At 51.9% G+C, this 15568-nt stretch overlaps 2 protein-coding genes across 4 annotated transcripts in view; both read left to right on the top strand.

Annotated features, from left to right (window-relative positions):
• Positions 1-2985: 2985 nt before the first annotated feature.
• ZCCHC10 (zinc finger CCHC-type containing 10) lies at positions 2986-13448 on the top strand. 2 transcript variants are annotated; one of them, XM_084215939.1, is made up of 4 exons: positions 2986-3056; positions 5526-5687; positions 8512-8553; positions 11771-13448. In XM_084215939.1, exons 1-4 carry the CDS (start codon positions 3016-3018, stop codon positions 12033-12035), a joined length of 510 nt encoding a protein of 169 aa, XP_084072065.1. In that variant the 5' UTR covers positions 2986-3015; the 3' UTR covers positions 12036-13448. The 2 variants fall into 2 exon arrangements, with proteins under 2 accessions (XP_084072065.1, XP_084072064.1); XM_084215938.1 differs by lacking the exon at positions 8512-8553 and having other exon boundaries at positions 2998-3056.
• A 1478-nt stretch (positions 13449-14926) lies between these two features.
• Positions 14927-15568, top strand: part of AFF4 (ALF transcription elongation factor 4) — a 50629-nt gene continuing 49987 nt past the window's right edge. For both annotated transcript variants that reach the window (XM_084215763.1, XM_084215762.1), the window contains exon 1: positions 14927-15245. The gene's annotated coding sequence lies outside the window, so the exon portion shown is untranslated. The remainder of the gene's footprint in view (positions 15246-15568) is intronic.

Below are 15568 nucleotides of genomic sequence, written 5' to 3'. Positions count from 1 at the left end.
AGGGCGGGCGCTCTGGGCGGGCTCTGAGGGCGCTCGGCGCCTTCTCCCTTTGCCAAAGTTCTTTCCTTGCGTCAGGAATGGCAGAAAAAGGCCATAAAGGCACAACTTGGCAGCGCTGCAAAGGTCGCCGAGTTGGTGCCCTCGGTCCGAAGCGGTCGGTGCCACAGAAAAGTTGTGTAGTGAAACTTTTTGCTTGCCCGTGACGTAAGGACGTGAAGGTGACAGGTGTGGTGGATGGGAACAGCGCACACACCATGAGATGTAATGATAATACAAATACAGTCTCTGGAAATACAGTTTTTGCAAAAAAGGACTTCAACGCCTCCTTAGAATTTTTCATTTGCGATTCAGACATCGCATGAAACGTCCAAGGCCAGGCTGGACAGGATTTGGAGCACCCTGGGATAGCAGAAGGAGTCTCTGCCCATGGCAGGGGTGGAATGAGGTAAACTTTAGGGTTCTTTCAACCCAAACCATTCTGGAATTCGGTATTGTGATTATTCCTGAATTACAGCAGAAGGTCCAAGGCTGGTTTTGATGATCCCAGTTTGAAAATCCAAGGTGTCATAATTTGAGATTGTGTTAAAAGATCATTTGAAACCAATTGTGCTCCCAATAAAATTCAGCATTTGACTGCTTTATGTCCAGTAGGATTTACACTACACTTGGTGTATAATCATCACAGAATATTTTAATATTATTATATCTCACTGGGGCCCTCTGCTGCAGTTTGGATGAGTACAGATACATTGTGTTTTCCAGGGCAGTGTTTGGCCACCAAGTGCTTTGTAGGCGTATGGGAGAAAAGTCCTTTAAAGGATCAGGAATCCTTAAAGAACTAAACAAATTTTTTTTAAAATCCCTAGAAGTTCCCGGGACATGAAAGCATGAGGGATTGGTGGATTCATCCTATACAAACCTAACCTTGATACTTACATCTGTGAGTTTCATGAAACTAAGTGTTTAGGAATACTTTTAATTCCATGATGAAACACACCAAAACCTGCATGGCAGTGCAATGTGTCACAAACAGTGCATTACCAGGGCTCTGGCACTGTATTTACATGGCTGCCCCTTGTTTCAGGGACACAAAACACACAGACACACAGACACTCACTGGTGCAGGCAGGAGGAACTCCTGTCCCAGAGCCACTGCCTGCCTCAGCCATTCTGCTCTGGCAGCTGCAGTGGGATGGGAATTGCCTCAGGAATTGCATTACGGTGCTAATGATATTATATTAATGAAGTGTTTGACCTTAGGCGTCCTTGTGATGCCTTGAATTTTAGCTTTCCTATTTTCCAGCCTCTGCATTGGTACAGAGCTCTGAGCTCCATGTGAAGTGTCAGCAGCTCTCCTCACAGCTCAGTCCCACAGAACAATCCTTTTCCAGCCCCACAACCAAGGACACGGCTGCAGCTTCAGCCCAAAAAGTGCAGACAGCAGGGAATGGAGGAGAGCAACCTGGGAGGGTGGGACTGCATCCCCTGGAGCTGGAATTGGACACTGAACCCCAGCATGGAAATGGACCCAAACTGATCAAAGTGTGAGAACTCGTGGCCAGGAGCCCATCTGGGGTGGAGCCGCGGCCGGGCTCTGGCACTGCCCAAGGCTGTAACCTGTGAAGGGCTTTTCATAAAAACCTATTTATTGCTGTAACTCTGCCCAGCCTCTGCTCCAGGCAGCCTTTCAGGCATCACCTGAGTGTAGCACAAGGTGCCAAGGAACAGCCCTGGCTGCTGGCCCGTGTGGGGAATGTGGCGCAGCCACAGCCCCGGGAGCCCAGCTTCCTTTCAGGATTTTTACTCGGCTTTTCCAGAGGGAGCCAGGGAGCAGAGCCCGGTGTCAGAGAGGATCAGAGTGTCCCGGAGTGACCCTGGGCTGGCACATGAGCTGCTGCCCCGGGCACGGGAGGGAGCTGGGGGAGAGGGGCCCTGCCAGCCCCGGCAGCCAGTCCTGGCCACGCTCTGTTCCTCAGAGCATCCACCCTGGGCTTCATTCAGGCCTTGGCTCACTCTGGGCCATGGGCACTCCTCATCCCAGACCTGCTCAAAACTTACTCATCATATATCCTTGCCTGGCACACCCAACACCCTCCTTTCCCATGATCTGCAGAAGAAGCAGATCTATGATTTCTCTGGAACCCACCAGCACGGTGCGTCCCAGTGTCCTCCCAGAAGCTGCAGCCTCAGTTTACAGTTGATTGCCATTCCCGTTCAGTCTCGGAATTCATTAACGCCGGCCAAACACGACCACGAATGTGGCCTTAAAATAATCCCCGGCTGCTGTCTGTCACAGGCTCTTCCTGGGGCTGCTGTAAATAGCCCTCACACGTCACCCGACCCAAGGCTCACCGGCCTATTCTGGGATATTCAAATAGGAGAGGGCTTTGTGATCCCCTCTGCTGAGGGATCTGCAGCCCCAAGCTCTGACACAAATCACACCACAGACAACCCAGCTCTCCAAAATCCCACCTCCCTGTGCTACCAGTGTTACACAGGAGCTGTTTCCACCAGTTCCGTTAGGTCAGGAATTTGCAGGGAAATAAATATTAAAATTATAAATTTCCTTTTCTTCTGGTTTCACAGCTTTCCATCAAACCTGACAGAGAATTAGATATCATGGGTTTCCAAATTAAATCAGCAGAGCTGGATGACTGCCCACCGAACAAACCGCAAAGTATCCAGGACAGGGACAGGGAGAGGACAGGGAGAGGACAGGGACAGGGACACGAAAAGGGACCGGGCCCGGGCGCTGCAATGACATGGCGGGAGCGGCAGGGGCGATGGAGAGTGCAGGCCGGCGGACGCTGCCGCTCTGGCCGCCAGAGGACACGCTCTCTATGGTCCAGGTGATCTTGTTCTCTATGACCCTGGAGGTCTAATTCGCTATGACCCTGGAGGACTCTCTATGGCGGTCGCACCCTGCCCAAAGGGCCGCATGTCCCGGCATGCCCCACGGCCGCCACTAATCCCGCCGTTCCCCGCGGCAGCCTCACTTCCGGCCCGGCCGTTAAGATGGCGACGCCCATGCACCGGCTGATTGCCCGCAGACAGGCGTGAGTGGGACCGGGGGGCCGCGCGGGGCGGGCTCGGGCTGAGGAGCGGCGGGCACTGCTGGCGTCGCGGCTCCCGGCGTTTTCCTGGCGCTTTCCCGGCGCTCTGCGGCCTCCGCGCCGCTGCGCTGTGTCTCGGGAGGGGGCGCAGCTCGGCTGAGGGGAAACCGCCCCAAAACACGGCTGGGGTGAAAGAGTGGCGGCCTCGGGTGTCGGTGCACGGCCGGGGCTTGGTCTCGAGGGTCGCGGTGGCCCCTTTCTGTTCAGGGGGTCCCGCGAGAGCGGTGGTGCAGAGGCTGAGGGAGTTGTTGGCCTTGGGCGCCGCCGTGGGGAGCGTTGGGAACGGGAGCGGGGCTCGGGAGGAGCTCCCGGGGTCACTTCCCTGCTCCGCATCGCAGACGCAGCAGTTCAAACGCGAAACAGTAACCTTTCAGGTTCGTATTGTTACCATGAGTTTGCGGAGATGTCAGAAAGGCAGAGAAAAGCCAAGCGGGCGACTCTTGCTCAGATGGGGTTGCTGCAAGTCAGGAATTCCCTCAGCACCGAGGGGATGCCATTACAGAGCCCTGGAACGAGGAAACCACACTTTTGCTTTTTTTGTGCAGCAAATGTATGTCCCACCCGTGGGGTGCTGGCATTGGTTTTTCAGGTCTTTGTTGGTTTGGGTGTTGTTTTGTTAAATTAATTTATTTCTCTTGTTTCAATTTTTGCACTGTGGGTTTTTTGCCCAATCACAATGTGCAGAATGTGGTCAATTTCTTAATGATTTAGAAATAATTTCTTTTCTATTTTCTAGTGGAAAGTAACTTGTGATTTCAAAGTGCTCCTGGAACACTTGCTCTTTTGAGTTGCTTTTTTATTGGAGTTGAGGACTCGTTTTTAGCTTTGATGTCTTTGTGCTTGCTGGGTCTGTGCTGAGCTGTCCCTCTGCTCCAGGCCTGGGGTCACTGATCCCTGCTCCAAGTTTCCTTCAGTTCTGTGCTCTTCGTTGCTGTCAGACTCGTGGTGCTGCTGTGCTTTTGTAGGTCTGCAGCTGCTGAGCAGGGCTGGTGTTCCTCTGTTCATTACCTTGGCTTTAGGGCTTTCTCCTGACCCTTTTACCTCCCATGGGCTCTGTTGGGGTGAGCAGTTCTGCAGCCCTGAGTCCGGGGTTGTTCCTGTGGGCACAGCTGGGGAGGGGCTGGGAGGACAAACATGGGTTTGAGTTTGGGTTTGAGTTGAGGAGGGGGAGCCATCACTCTGGTGATTGTAGCTGCTGTGGCCAGGAGGCAAAGGCAAAGCCTTTTCTGCTCATTCCCAGATATTCTGGCTCCTGCCCAAGGCCACGTTCATTGTGCTCTGCAGGGGGGAGTTTAATCAGATTTTTGTGCTGCTTTAGCTGAGTATTTCTGAGGCCTGAGGATGAAGCCAAGTGCTCTGCATTGAGAAAGGATGAATGTTCAGCACAATGTTCCCTGCAGGAACTGGCTCAGAGAGTGGTGGCTGAAGCTGAGGGAAAGGCAATTCCCAGCCTGGCTGGAAGAGGGGAAATGCTCTCTGCTGGTCTCTCACTTCATCCTCACACATGAGTCTGGGAGCTTCCTAGAACAGCCAGGCTGCCATTTCAGAGAGTTTAGATGGGCCGGCCTTGAAAAGTTCATGTTTTGGTGCTTGGAACAAAAACTGAAGGCAGCAGGAAGAGACAGCCATGACAGGGAGCTGAAGTGGCACAGCCTGAGCTCAGGACTAATTTTGGCTGTGACCTTGGGCAGCTTCTGAGCTGGGTGAGTTCCCTTCTTTGTAAAGGAGGAGAGCAGCTGGGACAGGAGGCAAAACAGCTTTGTAGAACTTCAAAAGAGCACCTTAAGAGGTCCAGCTTGAAAACAGGAGTGTTTTCCCTTCCCTGATCTGTAAAAATGCCCATGGGGTTTTAGCAGAGTGAGAACTGGAATGGAGTGTGAAATGTCCCTGCTGCTGCAGGTGTTTGGGGGCAGGCAGGGAGCAGGAATGAGCAGGAATCTGATTGTCCCAAAGATAAACCTTGTGCCAGGCTTTACCAGCTCCTGGGTGGAGCTTATTTGGGAGTCTGGGAGCCTCTCAGAGAGTCCTGGGCTCTGGGTGAGAGTTGGGCAGTTTGGGACTTGGGTGTTATATTTCAGGAACTGGAAATGAAGCTGCTGCTCTTCGTTCTAAACTAGAATTTCAGTGATTTTTCTGGAGCCAGGACCACCTGCAGCTGTTGGATAGCAGCAAAGTGAGCAGTGTGATTGTTCCCATGTGCAAGTGTTTTAATTAATGAGGATCTGTCTGCCTGAATTCTGTGTCTACTTGCTGTTACTGCCCATGTCCTGATTCAAAAGAAAACCTGAAACACCTGTGAACATCTGGTTTAATCATAGTTTAATCAAAGCTGCATGATAAAAAACTAAATATTTTTTCACTGGGTAGAGCAGACCTGGAGTGAGTTAGTTATGCAATTCTGCATTTTTCTAGGGAGGCAAACAAGCAGCATGTGAGGTGTCAGAAGTGTCTAGAGTTTGGCCACTGGACATATGAATGTAAAGGGAAGAGAAAATACCTGCACAGGCCTTCAAGGACAGCTCAGCTGGCCAAAATCCTTAAGGAGAAAGAAAAGCAACTCCTGCTGCAACAGAGGTAAGACTGGCAAGATGAAATGTCTGGTTTGTGATTGAAATAAAAGATGTTGTCCCAGACCATTTTCTGTGATCTTTTCCTCCAGATTGTGGAATGTGTGCTTGATTTAATGTTGGAGCTGATTTGTGTGTTAGGTGAATTATGTACACTCAGGTCCCAGAGAATTGAAATCAACATTTTAATGTCATCAACACCTGCTCATCTGAAATACATTTAAAACTGTTTTGGCCAGTCTGAAACAAAAGCCATGCGCTGAGCCAGAGTTAAATCAGTTGGAGCCTTTTTGGTAGTGGAGCAGTTTCCTGAATTCCTTGCTTGTTTGATTTCATGTTTCTGTGCTGTCCAGGCAGTGAAAGCTGTAGATTTATTTCTAGCAAAGCAGCAATTCTTGCCCTGTGTCCAGATCTGCTGCTCAGAGCTGCAGTTAAACTTGGCCCAGCTGCTCCTGTTGCTCCCTGGGAGCTGCAGGGCTCAGACAGGTGATGGAGAGCTGGGTTATCAGCTTTAACCAAGCCTGAAGTGAAAACAGCTTGCTGAATTGCACAATTATTTCCTCTGGTGACAGCCCAAAAGTGGAAGAAGCAGAGAAACCTAAACAGAGCTCTGCCTGTAGCACCTGATTTCCTTCCCCTTTGCCCTGGGAGTGCTTTAGTGCTTCCCTCCAAGTTAATAATTGTTTTGACAAGCTGAAGCGATTCAGCTTCTCAGTTTTCCATGCAATTCCATGTGCCAGGGTCCTTCTGCCACTCCAGTTTGGTTTTGGGAGCTGCAGAGGGACAGACAGGGTCACTCCCAGTGCCACTCCTTGCACCTGGAATTCCTGAGGCTTTGGCCAGGTGTCTTCAGGCACTGCCCCTGCCAGGATGGGAGGTGGGGAGAGCATTCCCAGCTTTTGCCCCTGCTGGTGGCACAGGGAGGGGTGGGAGCTCAGGCAGGCAGGGCTCCTTGGGCTCTTCAGCTGCTCCAGCCCAGCAGCAGTTCTGAGTCACAGAGCTCAAACCCTGCCTGCAGTGGCGACTCATTAGCTTGGGAGGAGAGTGATGTAAAGTGATTGATTTTGAAGTTAATTCTCATCCAGTGAATAATTGTGGAGTAATTAGTCACCCAGTGTTGTAGATAGATCAGCAGTGCTTGGACTCTGACACTTGGCTCCATTTGGAGGCAGAGTCTCTTCAGAGACTCAAGATTTTTCGGCTGAGTTTGAGTTGAAGGCTCAGATTATTTCCTTGTTGCTTTTCTGCCCCTATTCTGGTGGATCCTGCAGGTTACCACTGGAGGATGGTGAATTGAGGGTGAAATTCCTCGTCCGGTCCTTGGGCTTGAACCTGATTGTGGGATCATTTTGTGTGGGAGTTACAGGACTGGCCAGTCTGGCACAGAAGGAGGTTTGGGGCCCTTCCAGTGAGGGGCAGGTGCTGGGAAAAATCCTCTTGAGAAAGGAAGCCTGAGCAATCCCCAGGTGGGAGCAGTGCTTAATCTGCAGTTAAACCTGGCCCAGCATTCCCAGGGGTGGTGTCATCATGAGCTCCTCAGCTGTGCCAGGAGGATCCTGTTCCTCAGCTGCCAGAGCTACACTTCCAAGGGTGAAGCCTTTTCTTTGTGGGAAAACAACTTCCTGGGTCACAATTGTGCTTTTGGTGGCACTTGCTTTGGGAGGTTCTTCCTGCCTTTGGAGAAGTTGGGTCTCCCACAGGTCTGCTTTGGACAGCCTGTGTCACCACCTTTAAAGAGCCATGCAGGAATCATTAACCAGAAGGCAAACCCAGCCTAAAAAGGTCAATATTTACCTCTGACAGCCTCATCCAGGCTTTTCCAGCATGAACTCCTTTCCCAGTTGTTCCAGGCTCCCTGTGCTTGCCTGGTGTTGGCCCCTCTGGAGGTGTCAGTGAGCCCCCCAGTGCCTGCCATCCTAGAGCAGGACAGGGAGCTGAGGGATTGCTCATTCCTGGGGCTGTTGGAGCTCTGAGGCCAGCCCTGAGCTGGGTTTATGGCTCAGTTTATGGAGGGAGTGTCCAGAGCAGGTCTGGCCTGAGCACAGAAGGAGCTCCTGGGGTAACACTTGAGTAACCCACTCCTCACACACGAGAGGAAGGCACTCCCTGAGCTAGGTCCTGTCTCCTCGAAGGTACTGTGGGGTTGAATTCTGTTCTCACAGTGACTCCTCCTACCTGGGACCCCCTGGTTTCCTGCCGAGGGTCTGAGGCCTTAGGAATGTAAATATGGATGGGAGGGTTTGGAATCTGAATATCAGAGAATCTTCCGCTTGTCCACAGGAGAGTGTGGGGAGTCTGGAGAACTCTTGTGTGCGAAAATAAAAAGTTGGAGAAATCTCATTTTTCTGGTGGCGCACAACTTTCTTCTGTGGCACCACAAAATTTTGTGAGGGGATGAACACTTGGGAATCTGACAGACACACAGCTGGAAAGCAGCAATATAAATGGACTTCTGTTTCTTTTTGCGCTTGAAATGTGAAAGCTACAGACTAAAAGTCAAGCTTTTACCCTTGATTTCAATCAATTCACTGATTGCTACATATAGTTACACACAATTTCTTTGTATCCTTTCCTCTTGTGCCTTTCACATTCCAGCTCCTGCTGTCCATGCAAAATAATACAAAGGGGAGAGCAGAACATAAATAGCACAGAAAATCAAGGGTGAATTGCTGCATTTTTCTCCCCTGGCTGATAGGTGGGTTTTGCTCTGCTTTGCGCAGGACTGAGCTGCCCAGTGCCCTTTGAATATTAAACTCAGCCTCAGTGTGCTGCTATCTATTTAATTTTCCTATTGCACTAATCAAAGCCATTATTTCCCCCCCCCCAATTAGCGCTGGAGAAAATGCTGCAGAAAAGAAGACCAAGAAAAAAAGGTATGTGGGGACTGGTGGGGACTGGGCCCTGCACTGGCTGTTCCAGCAGGGCTTTGGGAGGGGGGTTGCAAAAGTCAGCTTTGCAATAGGTTTTGCTTGTACTGCTTTGAGGGTGTTACAGATTTTGTCTGACAGGCATCTGGAAAATTTCTACTCCTCTGCCCAAAATCTCTCAACGTTTTATTCTCTGTTTTTCTCCCTGCTGGTTTTCCTCCCCCTGTATGATCTTGCTGTACGAATAAAAGTCTTCCCATTTCTGCCTCAGAGTCCGTCAAGAGTCTCTGAAACCAGACTGGCACAGGAGTTCTGGTCTCTCATTGCTTCTGCTCTTTTCATTCCCTTCTCCTGCCAGTTCTCTCTCTCTCTCTAGCTTTGTCTAGTGGATGAAATAAAACATCTTAAAAAGCCCAACCCCAAAACCAAACAAAAGCCCCTTGATCCCAAACTAAAGCAAAATCCAGGAAATGACCCTGGCCCTCTCCATGTCCTGGTTGGAGCCAGGAACTCTTTTGGCATTGTTTGTACTTTACCTTGCATTAATGTTTACTTGGGAATTTGCTTTCTTAGCAAATGGAAAGGAGGAGCAGCCAGAACTGTGGCTGTAACAGTGCTGGAATGGTGCTGGTAGTTTTACACCAGGGAATGTCTGTGCAGTAACAGCCCAGCATCTCTTCCCCTTTAGTGCCACTCCCGTGTCCCAGTCTGATCTAACCCAGTTTTCAGGAGGTGTTTAAAGGCCAGGCCTTTGCTGTGTGTGGCAGGCAGTAAATAAGGCAGAGCAGATCTTTAAAGTGTTCTTTATTCCAGGCTGTCCTGTGGAATGTGGTTTATTGGAATGGGCTGTCTCAGTGTGTTCTAGCAAAGGCTGCTTTCCCAAAAGTGCCAATTTATTGCTGGAGTTGCTCGGGACTGGTGAGATCGTGAATTTACTGGTTTTGAGCTGGGCAACTCAGGCCTCTTCCTGCCTCAGTCTCCTCAGACACTGCAACCTTTGCTGGCATAATTATTTACAGAGTATTTGAACTCCAAACCAATGCAAAAATGGACAGAGCAAAAGGGTTCATGGGGAAGGGGGTGGTTTGGGCACTTTTTCCTTGAAATTTTAAGACTCTTGTAAATTTGAATTACTCTCCTGCTCCTATGCAAGCCCAAAATAATCTATCAATAGAAATTCCTTTCCAGTCAGTTTGCTATTTAGATTTTCATTATAACATGGGGAGAGTTAAATGTGGAGAATCCAGCATATTTATAAGTTCCAGATTTAAAATAAATCTGTAAAAGTTTGGGTTCTGGCAGAAGGAGCACAAACCTTTTCCACAGTGTGTGTTTGTTTTGATATAAACACTAATAAGGGAGCTCAGGCCTAACCAGAAAAACAGGCTGAGGCAGAGCAGCTGCTGCAGAGCCCTGTGACCTCAGGTGACAGAGCCACCTTCCAGGTGCTCCTTGGCCTCAGTGTCCCACCCAGAATGCCTGAATTCCCTGCTCATTCCCTGCTCTTTCCCTGCTCTCCTCAGGCCCAGCTGTGGCTGTGCCCACAATTGTGGCTTTTGGGTGTCAGTGGCACTGGAAACCCCTGGGGTGTCAGAACAGAACAGGGACAGCCTGGGGGGACAGCCTGGGCTCCAACAGCACTTGGCCCTCACAGGGGCACAGAAACAGAGGTGAACTCTTGGAAACTTGTCCTGAGGAGGATGAATGGTACCTACTTTAAAAATTCTGTGCTTTCCCAGAGGTGTGATAAACCCCACAATCTTGGATCACCAGCCTACAGGCTCTGCACTGTCACACTCCCAGATTGTATTTTGAGTTTTAGCTGTCCCCATCTTCATCCTCCAGCTGTCAGTTCCAGCAGCCCATGTGTTGCCTCTCCTGAGAACAAGTTCCTGCCTGTTTCCTCTGGGAGAGGCAGCTTTAAGTGTAATATCCTGATGTTTCTGGGAGTGGGTTTTGGAGTAAACCTAAATACTGTCTATCCATGGATTGCTGCTATGGATTCTGTGAAAGGTGATCAGGAACGGAGTTACTCAGGGGATCCTCTTATTCCTGCCCATCTTGTGGAACTGCTCAGATTGAAAGTACTCCCATATTTTTTATTTTCCTCATCTTAGTGCTGTTTTTCCCCAGAAAAGTCAGTGTTTAAGCAGCCCTCATGGATTTATCTGTAACGAACAGTTGTTGTGTCTGCACACAGAGACAGCAGATTACAGATGTGTTACAGAAACTTCAGTGCTTTCTGGCTTAATCCACACCCACGTTTGTCAGCTGACAGGGCTGATATGATGAAAAAATCTCACTCTCTTCAGTAACCTTAACACAGGCACTTCCTGAGCTGTTACATTGAACCAACCCTCTGATAAAAAATACTGCATTAATTTTCTAATGGGAACAAGATTCTGCATTATCCTAATTTACATTTTTGGATGCTCTTTGATTGACTTTGGTGGGAAGGGAGGTGAATCAGTGTCTTATACTTCAGGGAAAGATCTCTGGGAGAATTGAAGTATACTTTCTTGGAATTTGTATCACCCCACTAAATCAGAGACATTGGTCTTGAGAACAATGGCCCCAGGAAGGGCTGAACATAAAAAAAAAGTGCAGAGCATACAGAAATCCTCTTTGCTGTGTTCATAATTCTGTCTTAACCTTGGATTGTTTCCACCCTTCTCCTCCACCTGGAAAACACAAGCATCCTGTATTGGCAGGTACTTTGGGTTCTTTTGCTGGGAGTAATCTAAGAAGTTTTTTGGGAACAGCTCTGACCTTGGTGAAATCTCTGCTGAGACCTCCCCTGGCTCTTGCAGTGGCAGAATTTCCCTGTTGCTGTGGTGAGGCAGGGACTGAGCCTGGCTCATTTTCCCCAGGGCTGGGCTAGGTCAGGGCAGTCAGGCCAGCAAATCCCCTGCTCAGGGCTAGGAACCAGATCCTGGCCAGCTTTCCCTCCCTGCCCCTCTCTGGTGTCCTGCTGGGTTATGTCATGCCCTGGAGCCACCCTGCCATCGCTCAAATGGCCCAAATCCACTCGTCCAGGAGTGGAGAAGGGAGGGGAGGGCACCGGGATTCATCTGACATGGCGAGGCCTGGAAATTTTGATGGTGAGTTGGGGAAATTTTCAAGGCAAGTAATTGATCTTTGGATTGTTGCAACAGAGCAGAGGGAACGCTCTGTGTGTGATGGGCTCTGGCAGGGCTCTGCTCAGCTCTTTGTTCTCCCTCAGGTCCAAGAGTGTGACCAGTTCCAGCAGCAGCAGCAGCAGTGACAGCTCAGCCAGCGACTCCTCCTCTGACAGCGAGGACTCCTCTTCCTCCTCCTCCTCCTCGGACAGTGACAGTGAGGACAGCAACTCCTCCTCCTCCTCCTCCCCCTCCTCCAGCAGCTCTTCCTCCTCCTCCGACTTTGAGTCGGATTCCAGCTCCTCCAGCAGCAGCAGCACAGACAGCAGCTCTGAGGATGAGCCCCCAAAGAAGAGGAAGAAGAAATAGCTGGGGAGGAGCAGGACTGGTGTGGAGTGAGTGACACTGCCCTCCCAGGGGCTGGAGCACACGGCTTCCAAACACTCAATGGTCAACATTTCTACTGCTCCCATTTCTAAGTGTTCTGCCTAGTTGTTCATAGGACATGGAAGGTATTAAATGGCACGTGAGACTTACTGAGAGAGTATTTTTGTGGTTTATCCTTTTATGGAAGATTTTACTTTTTTAGCTCCCAAAAAAAAAAAAATTCTATAATCAGATTTGTTTATAAGAGCTAAAGTCCAGTAGCAGCTAAACCTGGATGTTTACATGCTGGAAAGCAAAAGCTTTTTTTTTTTTTTTTTGTTGCAGATTATGCTGTGCATCATGTGCTGTTCCTCTGTTAATGACAGCTTCACTTCCATTGAGGAAAATCCTCTAAACTGTTAAAACCAGAAGTTTTTCAGTGCTGCTGTGGAGCTCTGGCATTGTTTAACCTGAATGCACAATATGTCCCACACAGAGCCTCCCATCCCACTGGTGACAGACAGGCTCTGTGCTGCTGAGCTTGTGTTCCAGTGGCTTTTCCTGATGCTTCCAGGTCCAGTCTTAACTGCACCACCCAGCTGAGCTGTGTTGGTTTGTCCCTGCTGAGTGTTGTGCTTGTCCTGCCCACAGGCTCTGGGCTCTTCCCTGCCCTGTGTCCTTGGCTGCTGTGTTGGAGGTGTTTGTAAGACACAGGGTTGGTGTTGGAGAGCAGCAGCTCTGTGAGTTGGGGCTGCTGCTTCCACTTTAGGAGTTTCATCTTTGTGCCTTTTTTTTGTAAATTCAGTGTACCCCAGAGACAAGGGCCAGAGTGGGTGTCCTGCAGAACTCCATCAGAATATTCCCATCTGTAATATGGGCAGCAAAACCAGAGAAATAATTACAAACAGAACTGGCCTCTGTTCTCACTGGATGCTCAGTACAAAAGAGACTCCTTGACTCCTTGAAAGGGCTCAAAGGAAAGTGTTCCCCTCTGGATGTGTTTCCCAGGAATGTGTGAAATGCAGGATTGCCAGGCTGTGCTGAGTGGCAGTCTGCAGGAATCCAGTCATTCTTTGATTGTGGGACTGGCCTTGGAGAAGCAAGTGAGTGCAAACCCCACAAACCCAACAAAAGCAGATCCCAACATGCTGCAGAACAGGGATTGCTGGATGGAGTGTGGGAATTATTTGGTTTTCTGATGCATTGAAGCAGTTGCTGTTAGTATTTTATTTGGTGATGCAGTCTCCTGAATTTCTTATTGTTAGAGTGCCCTTTTGGGGAGGGGGCATCACTTGTGGAAGAATTCCTAATATCTTGGTTTAGGTGAAATACAGTAACTAAACTATTTTTTTATATTTTTATGGAAAGAGTAGTGTGCAGACTTTGGAATAAACTGTACTTATTTAAATGATTGAAAATCCCTATGTTGTGTGTCTGTCTGTGACCACTCCTGTGTTTTACAGAACACGCTGCAGGCTGTAAATAAAACTACCAGAAAGGTGTTCAAATCTTGTGGAGTGAATGTGCCATTTAATGGGAAAGTGAATCAATTATTAAACACTAGTTGCTAAGCTGAGGCTTTCTGCAAATATCTAAAATATTTGTGGTGTTTGTGTGCAGGTTTCAGCTGGAGTTGCCCTGGCATTCCCTCAGAGAGGGGCAGGATTGCTCCCCGGGAAGTTCTCCAGCCAGAAGTCCTTCTATATCAAGAAAAAAAAAAAAGAAAAGAAAGTTTTGTTTCAAATACATGTTTATATTAGGTTTTTTTCCTTGTTCTTCCCTTTTCTGGTTACTTTGTCTCTAGGTCTTGTTATTTTACAGAGTAACCCCCCAGCCTGGCCAGAGCCTTGCCCTCCTACATCTGCCAGTGCCTCACATCTGCTCTGCTGGTGGATGAGGAGTTTTATAAAAGCCCTGTTAGCCAGGAGTGCCTCCAGGGACTGCCCTGTTTCATCCCTCCCACTCCGAGCCGAAAACAGCCTCGGGCAAAGCCCTCACCTCTCAAGGAGAAACAGGGGAGCAGAGCAGGGGGAGACAGCCCCAGTCCTGAGTGCAGGGCTTATTAACCCAGCCAGAAACCGCCTTTGGGTGTGCTGGGTGCCAGTGCACTGCACAGTCCCTGTGGGCTGGAGCGCTGCTTTATTTCCTTAGCGAGGGCTCTTTAATAAATGGGAGCTTCTCCAGTGCATGGATTTGCCTTGTGCAATTCCGTTTGTGCGAGTTGGGCCTTCACCAGCCCCTGGGACAATGGCTCCTGCCTCAGCTGGGCCTCACAGCCTCCTTTGTTCCCCAGCCCTGTGTGCTGCACCCCTGGCACCACAACAGCCGCCAATCCCAGAGTCGGAGCGTGGTTTGGGTTGGAAGGAGCTCAAAGTGCCACCACCCAGTGCCACCCCTGCCATGGCAGGGACACCTTCCACTGTCCCAGGGGCTCCCAGCCCCAGTGTCCAGCCTGGCCTTGGGCACTGCCAGGGATCCAGGGACAGCCCCAGCTGTGCCAGGGCCTGCCCACCCTCGAAGCCAGGCATTCCTGCCCAGGATCCCCCCCGCTCCCGGGCCGCTCCCGGGCCGCTCCCGGGCCGCTCCCGGGCCGCTCCCGGGCCGCTCCCGGGCCGCTCCCGGGCCGCTCCCGGGCCGCTCCCGGGCCGCTCCCGGGCCGCTCCCGGGCCGCTCCCGGGCCGCTCCCGGGCCGCTCCCGGGGGTGCCGCGTCCCGCTCGCCGCCGCCAGGGGGCGCCATGGCCGCGGGGGCGCTCCCCGCGCGCTGCCCCACGTGACTCTCCCGCCGCCGCGCGAGGGGGGGGGGTGGCCGGGTCCTCGCCACGCCCCCTGCGCGCGCTCCGCCGGGGTCACGTGGTTTATCCACGCGTCACGTGATCGGGGCGGCGGCGGCGCGCGGGGGCCGCCGGGAAGCGCCAGGCGGGACCGGGCCGGGATCGGGATCGGCACCGGGACCGGGCCCAGCGCAGCCCCGCCCGCGCCGCGGTCCTGCCCGCGCCCTGCGAGCCGCCAGCCCGGCGCCGGCCCGCCATGGACCGCCGGGACCCCTACGGAGCGGCCGCCCGCTTGTGAGCCGCCCCCCCCCCCCGCCCCCGGGCCGGGCCCGCCCCGCGCCCCCCGGCGCTCCGTGACTCGCCGGCGGCTCCTCGGGCCTCATCGTTCGCCGGTGGCGGCAGCCAGGAGATGGTCCGGGCCTAGCGGAGCGGCCAGCGCAGGTGAGCGCGGCCGGGCCGGGCCTCCCGCCGGCAGCGGGGCAGCGCCGGGGCCGCGCCGTCCCCGGCCCGGGCACTCCCGGGACATCCCGGCCGCCCCCCGCGGCGGAACCGGCGGGCCCCAGGGCGGGATCGGCCGCCGCGGGCGCATCTCCCGCCGGGAAGCGCGGATTTGCCCGGTCGCGCCCCGCGGTGACACCGTGCGGAGGGCGGGGGTCCTTCCCGGGAGGCACCGCCGGGGCATTCCCGGGACCCGGGCTGGGCTCGGTGCCGGCGGGGCCGCTGCGCTGCCCGCCCCGGTGATGGATTTAATCCTGTTCCGGTAA

Source organism: Fringilla coelebs (assembly GCF_963513975.1).
Source record: "Fringilla coelebs genome assembly, chromosome: 15".
NCBI classification, from domain to species: domain Eukaryota; kingdom Metazoa; phylum Chordata; class Aves; order Passeriformes; family Fringillidae; genus Fringilla; species Fringilla coelebs.
Note: the sequence above shows the minus strand (reverse complement) of the source record. Positions and strands in the feature narration are given on the sequence as shown.